The sequence below is a fragment of the Myotis yumanensis genome, unplaced genomic scaffold (assembly GCF_028538775.1).
Source record: "Myotis yumanensis isolate MYYU_CA2020_CCGP unplaced genomic scaffold, mMyoYum1.0.hap1 SCAF_3, whole genome shotgun sequence".
In the NCBI taxonomy this organism is placed as follows: Eukaryota; Metazoa; Chordata; class Mammalia; order Chiroptera; family Vespertilionidae; genus Myotis; species Myotis yumanensis.
Window position 1 is genome coordinate 88,034,030 of NW_027223754.1, and position 12,729 is coordinate 88,046,758.

The following is a 12,729-nucleotide window of genomic DNA, read 5'->3' on the forward strand; positions in this document are numbered from 1 at the left end:
TTGGGCTAAGTATCTGATGTGGCTTAATTTAGCTAACCCTCCCAATAACCCTCCAAGTTCGGTGCTATTATTAATACCATCATCTCCATTTTACAGAAAAAGAAGCCGAGGTACAGAGAAATTCAAGAACAAACTTGAGGTGACATAGTAACTGCGTAGTAGAGGCCAAGCCCCCAGGCAGCCCTGAATCAAAGCCCACACTGCTACCCTCTGCTCCTCGTTGCCTCTGCAGACAGCAGCCCTTCTAAAGCCCCACACACAAGGGTGTCCAAGGAAAAACTTCTCTTCTTGTTGAGCTGCAAGGATGGGATTGAGTGAAGAAAGGGACAGGGTAACTCAGGCCCCAGTGGCCTTTGGGTCGTATTCAAAGTAATTGTTGCTTTCCTGGCTCCCACTTTCTCCAGCTAATACAGGGCCTTGGCCTCAGGAGAAGCTCCTCTATGTCAGGGAGAGCCTGAGTAGCCCTCACAGGTCCCCCCCCACCCCCCAAATGCCTGCCTTGGCCCAGGAGGGCAGGGCCTCTCTGAGAGCCCATGGGTGTCACAAAGGGGCCTCCAGAGCCCTGTATGCTGCCATGTGACCCCAGGCATCCCTGGAATCCTTGGGGCAGGAGGGTGGGGAGTGCTCCTTCCTTAACTGTGTCACTGGGGGTCACTCAGCACCCAAACAGCCTGGTCTGGTGCTTCTGAGCCCCTCAAGTCAACGGCTTCTTCAGCCTCTGCCTGCCTCCCCTCCAGCCCTGGGCTCAGACATGGGGAAACAGTCAGGGTAGCAGCCCCTGGTTCCCCAGGCTCCAAGCACACTTCATCCTCAGCCTGCTGCCTCCTTATCCTCTGCCAACCCCAATCCTCCTGTCAATCATATCCTGGCAGGATCCCCCGATTTGCCGGCTAGGCCTGGGTAGGACTGAGTCCCAACTTGGTCCTGTGGAGAAGGACAAGCCCTCCTCCAGACCGTGCGTTTTGCTTTGAGGCTTTCCTGGGATAATGACAGAGATTCTCAGCTTAACCAAACTTTAGTCAGGCTCCTGAACCTTCTCTTAGCTCCATCTGAGCACTTCCTTATAAAATCCAGTTTTGCAAGAACCCTGCTTAGTCAGTTTAACCGGACACCCTACCCTTGATATCTGACCACCCTCTATATCTGGTCAGGTTCCTCTTCTCCCATCATTTCCCAGGTGATGTCTGAGCACCCTGGCCTGCCTTCAGCAAGAATCCTGTTATTCAGTTTAGTCACCACCTCCCCCCGCCCCGCCCCGCCCCACTATCCCTGATATTTCCTCTTAGTAATTTTTCATCCACTGACCCCATCCTACTCCTTGGCTGTAAATCCCTACTTGCCCATGTTGTACTCAAAATTGAGCCCAGTTCTAAGTAAGGTCTGTTTCCCCCTATTGCAACAGTCTTGAATAAAATATGTTTTTAGGGCTTCAACTACTCTCCAACTCTGGCTTTTATTTGCCAATAATTCCACCCCCATTCTCCCTTCTCTCACCACACACCCTGGCCCTTGCAAAAGGACTACAGCCTACAACAGTGATGGTGAACCTATGACACACGTGTCAGAGGTGACACACAAACTCATTTTTTTGGTTGATTTTTCTTTGTTAAATGGCATTTAAATATATAAAATAAATATCAAACATATAAATCTTTGTTTTACTATGGTTGCAAATATCAAAAAATTTCTATATGTGACACGGCACCAGAGTTAAGTTAGGGTTTTTCAAAATGCTGACATGCCGAGCTCAAAAGGTTCGCCATCACTTGCCTACAACCAGGCACTCAGAAGAACAGAACAACATAACATCAAGAACAGCAAAACACAGTGGTGTGCACAACACATTCTGTTTCTGACTTTTCCTAATTGCTTCCTTCTGTTAAATACAGTAGCCTGACAACAACAATTACTATAGGGTGTTTGCTGTTTACAAAGCACTTGCTCAGTGAGTAGCTCATGTTCAAAGAGAAAGAGATGACTTAGAAATCCCAGCAAGATCATGAGCAAATTGTTTACCTTGTCTGAGCCTGTTTCTTCATTTGTAAAATGGGAGAATTATAACTCCAACTTGGTTCTTGACGGTTTAGTGAAATAATGTGTGGAAAGCAGAAAGTGCTACACAAGTGTTACTGGTTACAAGAGCCAAATCACTGCAACTCGAGATCCAAATCAGATCACTACAGAATCAACAGCTTCTCATTGGAACAATTTTTTGAAGATTATATTTCCTCCTTATCCTCCTTTTAAAAGATCATTTAAAAAAATTTTTTTTTAGCCAAAACCGGTTTAGCTCGGTGGATAGAGCGTCGGCCTGCAGACTGAAGGGTCCCAGGTTAGATTCCGGTCAAGGGCATGTACCTTGGTTGTGGGCACATCCCCAGTAGGAGGTGTGCAGGAGGCAGCTGGTCGATGTTTCTCTCTCATCGATGTTTCTAACTCTCTATCCCTCTCCCTTCCTCTCTGTAAAAAATCAATAAAAATATATTGATTTCAAAGAGGAAGAGAGGTAAAAACATCAATGATGAGAGAGAATCATTGATCAGCTGCCTCCTACACGCCCCACACTGGGGATGGAGCCAACAAACCAGGCATGTGCCCTGAGCAGGAATGGAACCGTGACCTCCTAGTTCATAGGCTGATGCTCAACCACTGAGCCACGCTAGCCGGGCTGAAGGAAAAACTCTGATTCTCAGATTTCCCCACTGAGGAGGTCACAGGATTATGAGAGGAAGAGCAGAAGAAAGTGGCTGGACTTGGGCACAGCTGTGACCATGGCCCCTTCCTTCTGCAAGGAGTCCAAGCTGCCGCAACACTGACGTGGTGCTGGACCTCGCTGTATTAAGGGCTGAAGCGCTGGGGGTGTATTTGTGGCACATCCCCAGCGGCAGAACTGCTGGCAGCCCCAGAGCTGAGGGAGGGCTGTGAAGCCCGTCCCACCCCACAGCCACCTGGGAAAAGGAAGCAGAAAAAGGAGAAACAGCAACTTACCTCACAGCTCGATCTTGGGACATTACCAACGAGCAGCTGCGGGGGAGCAGACGCTGCCGGAGGAGCTGCGGCCTCCGGGTCACTGCACCGAGGTAACTGCAATTTTTATTCTTCTCCCTGGCATGAGGAATGAACAGGGCTGTCTTATTTTCCTCCTCCAGGGGCAGCTGAAATATATTCCTCGGGTGAGATGCCCCTTCCTTGACTGTCCCAGCCACGGTTTCCCCTGACTGAACTAGGATCAGGTCTTAGTCTTAAAATGTTTGATTTCTGAAAAAGGGGAGCTGTGAAAAACGGGAGCGGTAATTTACTTTGGTCAGACAGGGGAGGGAACCACTCTGCCCTGACTGATAAGTTTGTCCCCAGCCAACAGTATTTATAAATAGCCCCTGTGTCCAGGACACGGTGCCGGCCTGCGGGTGTTCCAAAGGCAGCGAAGTGCCCAGGAGCCGCTGTCCCCTTCACTCAGTGCACTGAGCCCAAGGCCGCTTCCCTTTCGGGGCTTAGGCTCCCCAGGAGGAAAACAGAGGCTGGCAGCACAGACTACCAAGACTTGCAGGCACCTTTCAGACGTTTCTCCTGAACTGGGTTTGTCTAACTGGAACTTTGTTTTGCCTCCCAGGGGATGTGAGCCCACATTCCTTGTCTCCCAGTCCTGAGCTCTTCTCTGAAGGAGGCTGCCCAGCTAGGGACCAGCTGAGGGTGACTCACACCCTCACTTCCTGGCCTTCAGAGCCCAGGCCTGTGTTTGAAACTGTCAAGACACTTCCTATTTTTGAAATAGAACCTCCTCTTCCACGTGCCTGCATGGATCTGTGTGTTCCTTCAGGAAAGAATGGCTGATGTGTGCACCTGGCCTTTCTCCCCCAGGATCTCTGCCAGGGGCCACCATGGGCTCTGTGAACTCCCGAGGTCACAAGGCGGAAGCCCAGGTGGTGATGATGGGCCTGGACTCAGCAGGCAAGACCACGCTCCTGTACAAACTGAAGGGCTACCAGTTGGTGGAGACCCTGCCCACCATTGGCTTCAATGTGGAGCCTCTTGAAGCCCCGGGGTGTATGTCTCTGACTCTCTGGGATGTCGGGGGGCAGGCCCAGCTCAGGGCCAGCTGGAAAAACTACCTGGAAGGCGCAGACGTCCTTGTGTATGTGCTGGATAGCACAGACAAAGCCCGCTTGCCCGAGGCAGGGGCTGAGCTTGCGGAAGTCTTGGACCGCCCCAGCATGGCCAGCGTCCCTTTCTTGGTGCTGGCCAACAAGCAGGAGATGCCTGGTGCTCTGCCTCTGCTGGAGATCCGAGACAAGCTGGGCCTCGAGAGGTTCCAGGGCCGCTGCTGGGAGCTCCGGGCCTGCAGTGCCCTCACCGGAGAGGGGCTGCCCCAGGCGCTGCAGAGCCTAGGGAGCCTCCTGAAATCCCACAGCCGCTGTGTCTCCTCCTGGTGAGCACCGCGGGGCAGTGAGTGCAGAGAGCAAGAAGTCTTGACTCAGAGCAGCTTATCTTTGCTCATGAGAATTGGGAGAACCAGCTTATCCCTGAGAATTATAAGCTCAGTTTACCAAATAAGAAATCCTTCTATGCTTGGACAGGATTTTTTTTTCCCCTTGGGACTTGGTGTCACTGTTGAAAATCAACTGTTTTTGAATAATGATACTCTAAAGAAAAAAAAATAATACCTTAATGCACTTCATTTGACAACTCATTGCCACCCTGGGCAGTGTGGCTCAGTTGGCTGAACATTGTCCCATGCAACAAAAGGTTGCCAGTTCGACTCATGGTCAGGGCACATGCCAGGTTTCGGGTTCAGTCCCCAGCCAGAGTCTCTGTTGGAGGCAAGTGATGGATCTCTCTCTTTTTCTCTCCCTCTCCCTTTCTTTCTAAAAAAATCAATAAATCATATTTTTGAAAAACTCATTACCAAGTGTGAACTAAGCAATTGTAGTAACAGAGCAACAAGTAATAATTGTAATAATAGAGCATAATAATTAAGACCTAAATTCATGGGGAAAAAAGGAGTCTCAAAATCAAATCATAATATCATCTAGACATGATCAAGATCTTATGAGTGATTTCCCTGGTGTCGCCGGGTATGTGCCATGATCACTCTGATCAGCCAACGTGAGCAGAATCGAGCAGGTGAGTCAAATCTTGGGTTTAGAAGGGCATGGTGCTCGGCCCTGGGCAAGGGAGTTCCCGCCTTCCCAACGTGATCCTCTTCTCTGACCCTGACTCACTGTTCTCTGCCCTTTTGTCACCCTGTGCTGGTCTTTTTCTAAACCCTTCATGTTTTTCCTTCTTTTTTTTTTTCTCCTTGTGGCACATATCTTTCCTTAAAAATAAGATTGATCAATGATTTCATTTATTTATTCATTTAATAAAAAATATGTAGAGCCTTGAATTCGTGGCAAAAAAAAGCACTGAGCTTTTAGCTACGAACCAAGCCCTCTAGGTGGGAGGTGTGTATTTTGAAGATCAGTATGACAGCAATGAACTGCTCTCATTATTACTAGCAAATAATTCCTATAATCTGAGGGTTTTTTATGGCACATAATATGAGAGGTACCTGCTCTCATATTAAACAGCTCTAAATGTTAGCGATTCCTTCCTACCCTGGCTAGCATCAGCCTCCTTGTGGCTCCTGGTGGTGGTTCTGCCCTCTCTGGAGTGACGCAGTATAGATTGGCGCTCAATACCCCTCCAACATCTGGACCCTCTACCCAAAATCTCCCCTTCTAGTATCAGGTTAGGCATGCCTCGTTCTTTCACTACTTGTCAATTGACGTGTTTCAAGATTTCCTGTGCTAGTCACAGGAAAGTGCAAAGATGCAAAGACAAATAAGGCAAGGCCTCAGGCCTCATGGAGCTCTGGCTGGGGAAGCAGTGAAGACATAGCTTCCATAAAAATGTGAAGATAGAGATTCAATTCAGCAACTGTTTATTGAGCACTTTTTGGGGCCAGGTTCTCTGTTGAGTGCTTTACTAGTATGTAGATTATCTCTAATCCTCCCAATTCTGCAAAGTAGGTATAATTCCCATCTTACATGGTTAGAAACTGAGGGTCAGAGATGTTGTGACTTTCTCGAGCTATTAAGCGACATACCTGGGACTTGAAACCAGATGTGTCTAGCTGTAATGATGCCTTCATTCTTTCACATCATGCTTCTAAAGGTTTAAGCTAAGGTTCGCTTTCAGTCAGCAGATGTGATGAGGGAGCAGTCTAGTCAGAAGGAGGAGACTGCTTGGAAGCATGAGGGAAAGGGTAGGAAGATAAGTAAGCCAGAATGGCTGAAATAGCAGGTTGGAGTGATTATATTATAATAGGGAACAAAACAGGAAAAAATGTTTAGGTTCAAGTTGGGGAAGGTGTGGACTTTCATAATCAACTAGAGACCCGGTGCACAAATTCATGCACCAGTGGGATCCCATGGCCTGGCCTGTGGGATCAGGCTGAAACCAGCTCTCTGACATCCCCCAAGGGGTCCTGGATTGTGAGAGGGTGCAGGCCAGGCCAAAGGACCCCACCGGTGCACAATCGGGGCTGGGGAGGGACACGGGAGATTGGCCAGCCAGGGAGGTCTCCACAGCCAGACCCCAGCAGCAAGCTACCCTACCGGTCAGAGCGTCTGCCTCCTGGTGGTCAGTGCATGTCATAGCGAGTGGTTGAGCAGCCTTAGCATATTATTAGCATATTCCACTTTGATTAGTTGAATGAACAACTGGACACTTAACATATTAAGCTTTTATTATCTAGGATAATTTGGCTTTGGCCCAAGCCAGTTTGGCTCAGTGGGTAAAGTGTCGGCTTGCAGACTGAAGGGTCCCAGGTTCGATTCCAGTCAAGGGCACATGCTCAGGTTGTGGACTCAATCCCCAATAAGGGGCGTGCAGGAGGCAGCCAATCAATGATTCTCTCTCATCATTGATGTTTCAATATCTCTCTCTCCTTTCCTCTCTGAAGTCAATAAAAATATATTTAAAAAAAAGAATTTGGCCCTAGCTGGTTTGACTCAGTGGAGAGAGCGTCAGCTTGTGGACTGAAGGGTCCCAGGTTCAATTCCAGTCAAGGGCACATGCCTGGGTTGTGGGCTTGATCCCCAGTAGGGGGCATGCAGGGGTAGCCAATCAATGATGCTCCCTCTCCCTTCCTCTCTGAAATCAATAAAAATATATTTTAAAAATTTATATAAAAAAAGAATTTGGCTTTGGCAAGTAAAATCATTGAACTTGGCATTTAGGAGGATAACTTAGTGGCAGTGTTGGGGTGGATTAAAGAGAAGAGGGGACAAGGGGGATGGGAAGGCAGGGAGATCATCTAAATGGCCATCACAGTAACAGAGGAGAGGAGACGAAGGGGTGTGAGAACATTGAGAACCATTTTTAAGGGGAAAAGCTGAGAGAGGAAGAATTTGAAGACAGTTCAAGAATTTGAGTCTAGATGGCAGGAAGGATTGGAATGATATAAAAAGGTGGACACAGGAGGAACAGGTTGGGATTAGAACACGGATCAGCACTACCAGGTTCTGCTTTTGAAATTCTGGGTATGAATACGTGCATGGCTTCTTTCAGATGGTTCCATTGTCTGCAGTCCTTGAGAACCAGCTGCTCCTGCTGGTTCCCACTCCCGGAGGCTCATTTCCTCACATGAGTTGTCACTTTTTATTGTGAGCTCATTTTCAGTGGGATTTGTTTTTCCTGTGACTCTCATGTGCTCTGCTTTGAGACTGTTTCTACACAGAGTGGTTACGCATTATCTAGTAGGATCCTAGAGGCTTCAATTATTTAACCAAATTTATGTTAATTTCTCTGCTTGGGAATTATGGGCCTCACAGGTACTATAAATCTGGGCTCTGCACTCTTTCAGGGCACAGGCCTTAGGAATTCAATTTCTGACAGGTGATTTTTTTCTTTGGCACCCAAACTAGACCATTTGCTTCCTCATACTTCCCTGAGCTGGTGGGAAGTGTTTTCTAATCCCCTTCTAAGGAAAGGGCATCTCTTTGATGCTTTTGCTTTTCTGCTGAGCTCAGATTAAAAGCTTCTCTCCTGCCCTAACTGGTTTGGCTCAGTGGATAGAGCGTTGGCCTGTGGACTCGAGGATCCCGGGTTCAATTCCAGTCATGGGCATATACCTTGGTTGTGGGCACATCCCCAGTAGGGAGTGTGCAGGAGGCAGCTGATCGATGTTTCTCTCTCATCAATGTTTCTAACTCTCTATCCCTCTCCCTTCATCTCTGTTAAAAATCAATAAAATATATATATATATATATTTTTTAAATAAAATATATTTTTAAAAAAAATAAAAGCTTCTCTCCTCCAAGCAAGGCTAAGGCCACAGCTCCCATTCCTTTTCAGGTGTTATTAACTCAGTTCAGTCCCTAGCACCTAAATTTGGCTCCTCTAAGATCCCCACGGCCTCCAGGCCTCCAATTTACACCTGCGTGCTTCAGCTGTTGTTTTTCTCTTCATTTCTGCCACTGAGGACTTCCCTTTCTTTTGTGCAGGGACAGCATACATGAAATAAATATTTATTTTGTGACAGTTTCCTCAACATTTCTGTGACTCCATAATGGGAAAGGGTCTATTTGCCATGTTGCAGACCGCCTGGTGAATTTTGATATGTGGCAGGGAGCCTTCCTGCGGTCCTGGCAGGAGGGTGCTATGCTGAGATCTGTCCTTAGAAACATGTCCTGAAGGCAGGGAGACAAGAGGGTGAGCAGGGTGCCTTTTGACTGATGTGCATACTCTTGACACCATTGTTCTGAACGGACATCCTATCACCGCAGGAGTCCCGTCCTGCTATGGGCATTCTTCCCATCTCTTGATAATCCCCTGCTTTGGCCCAGTCTCCTTGCTGACACCAGCATGGACCAGGCTCTCGTCCAGCTCCAAGTGTGTACTTCTTGCTGGATGAGGCAGAGTGTACAAGGGAGCCAGCAGGTAGCTCTGAGAGTGCTAACAGCCCCAAATCCTTGAAGACAGGTGTCTCTAGTCAAAATAAGCCCCAGAAAGTCTCCTTCTATTATGCCCCTGGATAAGATTTGGGAAGAAGGACAACAAAGCAAAATATCATAAGACCCATGCCCAGTTAAGGGTTGACCACCATTCCCTGATGGTCCATCTTCTGCTGGGGGAGAATGAACATCAAATCAGTCACGTAGAATTACCTGTGGTGAGTTCCGGAATGTGAAATATACAAGTCTCTGGATGGAAGGTGGGGTTTGAGAGCCTCAGAGTCCAAGGGCAGCTCTGACAGCCTTCCACCTCACTGGCTTCTGAGATGTTTGCTTCTCACAGGATGCAAGGTTCTGTGGCCCCGTCCTGGGACTTCTGATGCCCCTGCTTTTGTGCTCTGGCCCATCAAGCTTCCATGGGAGCTGGAGGTCCTTGTAGTGACAGTAAGGACCCCAACAGTGGCAGCCGTCCTGCAGGTCACACAAACTTATGGAAGCCTCCCTACACCCTTGCTGTTCCTTAGGCTTAGGATGTTTTCCTGTTCAAATTCTGTCCACTATTCCAGGACCTTCAGCTTTGCACAAAGGCAGTATCGTAGCCAATGAGGTTTATCTGAGGTGTGATTATTGCTATTAAAAATAAATAAATAAATAAATAACCTTCAGATCCCACCTCTGCAGGAAGCTTTACCTGCACACTGAAGCCATGTTTATCCTCCCTCCAAACATCCGTGCCTGAACTGGGACACTTCCACCTGTTGGTATGTGGTCTCCCCAGATATGGTGTAAATTCCAAGTGATGAGGCGCCATTCTTACATTCTTTGGGGTCTCTGCAAAGCCTGGAACCATGAGATACTGAGAGTTACTCATTAAATACCTGGGTGAATAATGAAAACTGATTGAACTATTGAACTGGATGCATGGCAGAGTCCCCAGATCCTCTCAACTGTCTAGAATAAAATTTTAAAAATGAGAACACCAAGAGGCTCATTGGATTGAGAGCCAAAATGGCAGCACAAACGTATACTTCAGGCAACTTCTGTAGTAAAAACAAAACAAAAAAGCCATACATTCTCTTTCTAGAACATGTCACACTCAGAACTACCTTTTAGTTTATATAGAAGGGGGGTGCTAAGTGGGGACTGAGTGCCGAAGGGCTGGCACAGGTGGGTAGAGTATGGCAGGAGCCCTTGGAAAGGTTGAGCCCCAAGAGAGGACCAAGGAGAACAGGTACAGGGCCCAGAGCCAGTGCCCGGAGGAGGGCAAAGGTGCTCTACTTAGCCAGGCGGTGGCCTGGTCTTGCCCGCTCCAGGGCTCCTGTCCTTATTTCTACTTCCAACCTGACACTGATGGATCTGGAGGGAGGGTGGGACCTCATCCTTTTTCAGAATCTTCCCTGAAGACCACAGGAGAGCTTGCCCTCCAGGGAGCAAAAGCGGCAACAGATCAAAGCTAGTGCTTTCTTTCTTTTTTTAAAAAAAAATATTTTTATTGATTTTTAGAGAGAGAAACATCAATGATAGAGGAACATCATTGATCGGCTGCCTCCTGCACGCCCCATACTGGGGATGGAGCCCACAACTCTGGCATGTGCCCTGACCAGTAATCAAACAAGCGACCTCTTGGTTCCTGGGTCAACACTCAATCGCTAAGCCACACCGGCCAGGCAAAGCTAGCACTTTCTTTTCTTTTTTAAAAAAGATAATTGAAACTATCATCTTTACATTTAAAAAAAAAATTTTTTTTTATTGATTAGGGTATTACAAATGTGTCTTTATCCCCCCATTGTCCCCTCACGCCCCAGTCTTGCCAGCACCCTCATCCCCTGTTGTCTGCGTCCATTGCTTATGCTTATATGCATGCATACAAGTCCTTTGGTTGATCTCTCCCCCTAACCCCCACCCTCCCCTCCCTTCCCTCTGATGTTTGAGCATCTGATCGATGCTTCTCTGTCTCTAGATCTGTTTTTGTTCATCGGGTTATGTTGTTCATTATAATCCATAAATGAGTGAGATCATGTGATATTTGTCTTTCTCTGACTGACTTATTTCACTTAGCGTAATGCTCTCCAGCTCCATGCAGCACTTTCGACTGGGAATTCCACTCCCCTACCTGCTGCCAGCTAAATGAGAGGACAGTCCTTGAAGACAGCTCCAGCCCTTGTCTCCCCAGTGAGGCAGGTCACAGCACCCCAGGAACATGGGAGTAGGAGGTGGGGGGCCAATGGAGTGGCTTCTGTCCTGCTCCTCTGCTCAGATACACATTTATGTGTACACACATATGTATATTTCAGAGATACAACACAAGGAACCTTAGGAAAAAATAAGTGGTGATTTCTGTCTTGTTTTCCAAAATGGTGCTCTCTTTTGTAAACACGGTCTAGAGAAAGAATTGTTCTACTTTGGAGAGCACTTCAATTCTTCAAATAAAAGGAGGCATCATGAATATAAATTGTCTCTGGATTATGACCAGAACACCATATCATTCTGCAATTTTGATTCTTTTCTTTGAATTACTCCTTTGAATTTGAGGCTGAGTTTCTGCTTTCTGAGTCACTGATTTTGAATATTTTTCTCCTTCCCCTCTCAATTAGAATCAATCTTTTGGTGAAAGTAGGAACCACGGGGAGTTCCTACTTTCTGTTGAAGATAAAGTTTTGCTTAGATCCTGCTGAGTTTTGATTTTCAGTTATTCATTCTCACAGTTCTACAATCACTTCCTGCTGGGGTTGGGCTAGTTGTGTTCTTGAAAGTAGACCAGGCCCCATCCTCAACGCGTGGGTGGGCCAGGACCTTGCCTTGCCTTCTGGCCTCAAGTTCCCCAGCCCCAGCCTCAGGTGGGGTGGTGAGGTCACTTTGAACAGGACTTGCACTTTCCTCAGAACCAACATGACTCACAAGGCTGGGGTGCCGCTCCCTCCCAGAAGCCCCAGCCCCGGCTTTCCTGCAACTATTGGGAAATCAACAGGAGTGACACGGTCGTGCATTCTGTGTCCCTTGTCCCAGAGCCTGGATCAAGATGGGACAGTTCTGAGTGAGCAGGAGGTAGAAATGCCCCCCTTTGCTGCCACCTCTTGGGCCTGTAAACACAAATACAAATTAAAAATATGAGGCTTAGATAGAACCAGAGTGATAGAAGCATTGAACATACAGTCTAACCTATGAAGGAAGGTGGGGGGTAAGAGAGCAATCAAAGGACTTGTATGCATGCATATGAGCATAACCAATGGGCACAGACAAGGGGGGGAGGGGGAAGGGGGAAGGGCTGAGGAGGAGGTGAGGGCATGTGCGAGAGTGGGGGCTGGGGGTGGCCAGGGAGAGGTCAATGGGGGAAAAAGAAGACTTATGTAATACTTTAAACAATAAAGAATTAAAAAAAAAATAAGAGGCTGAAGCCAGAGGGGAAGCGGGGGGGGGGGGGGGGGGGGCGGGGGAGGGGGGCAGGACAGGGGCTGGGTGGAGGTGAACAAAGGGGGAGAACTGGGGACATCTGTAATAGTGTCAACAAAATAAATAAATAAATACATAAATAAAAATAAGAGGCTTAATTCTTTCTGTTGAAAATAAAGGAAGACATTTCTCCTCACTGCCTTTTCTTAGAGCATTTACTTAAAATATCTGTAAAAGTTATTTTCTCTCTTTGAAATGTATGTAAATCTTTTCAAAAGCTAAATAATCCCTTTGCCAACTTTAGGACTTGGGAATGTCTTTGTCTTTGAAAAGTAATGACCAGGGAGACAGTGTCCCTGTCTCCCAGTCTTTGCAGGAGAGCAGGAGCTGAACTTGACAGCCT

At 47.4% G+C, this 12,729-nt stretch overlaps 1 protein-coding gene and 1 pseudogene across 2 annotated transcripts; both read left to right on the forward strand.

The window, feature by feature from the left end:
* The first annotated feature begins 2,722 nt into the window (after positions 1 to 2,722).
* On the forward strand, positions 2,723 to 4,899 carry ARL11 (ARF like GTPase 11). 2 transcript variants are annotated; one of them, XM_070407471.1, is made up of 2 exons: positions 2,723 to 3,080; positions 3,611 to 4,899. In XM_070407471.1, the coding sequence occupies exon 2, from the start codon at positions 3,831 to 3,833 to the stop codon at positions 4,428 to 4,430; it is 600 nt and encodes a 199-aa protein (XP_070263572.1). In that variant the 5' UTR covers positions 2,723 to 3,080; positions 3,611 to 3,830; the 3' UTR covers positions 4,431 to 4,899. The 2 variants fall into 2 exon arrangements, with proteins under 2 accessions (XP_070263572.1, XP_070263573.1); XM_070407472.1 differs by having other exon boundaries at positions 3,859 to 4,899.
* Positions 4,900 to 9,509: 4,610 nt separating this feature from the next.
* Positions 9,510 to 9,590, forward strand: LOC139007718 (U4 spliceosomal RNA; annotated as a pseudogene).
* The last annotated feature ends 3,139 nt before the right edge of the window (positions 9,591 to 12,729 follow it).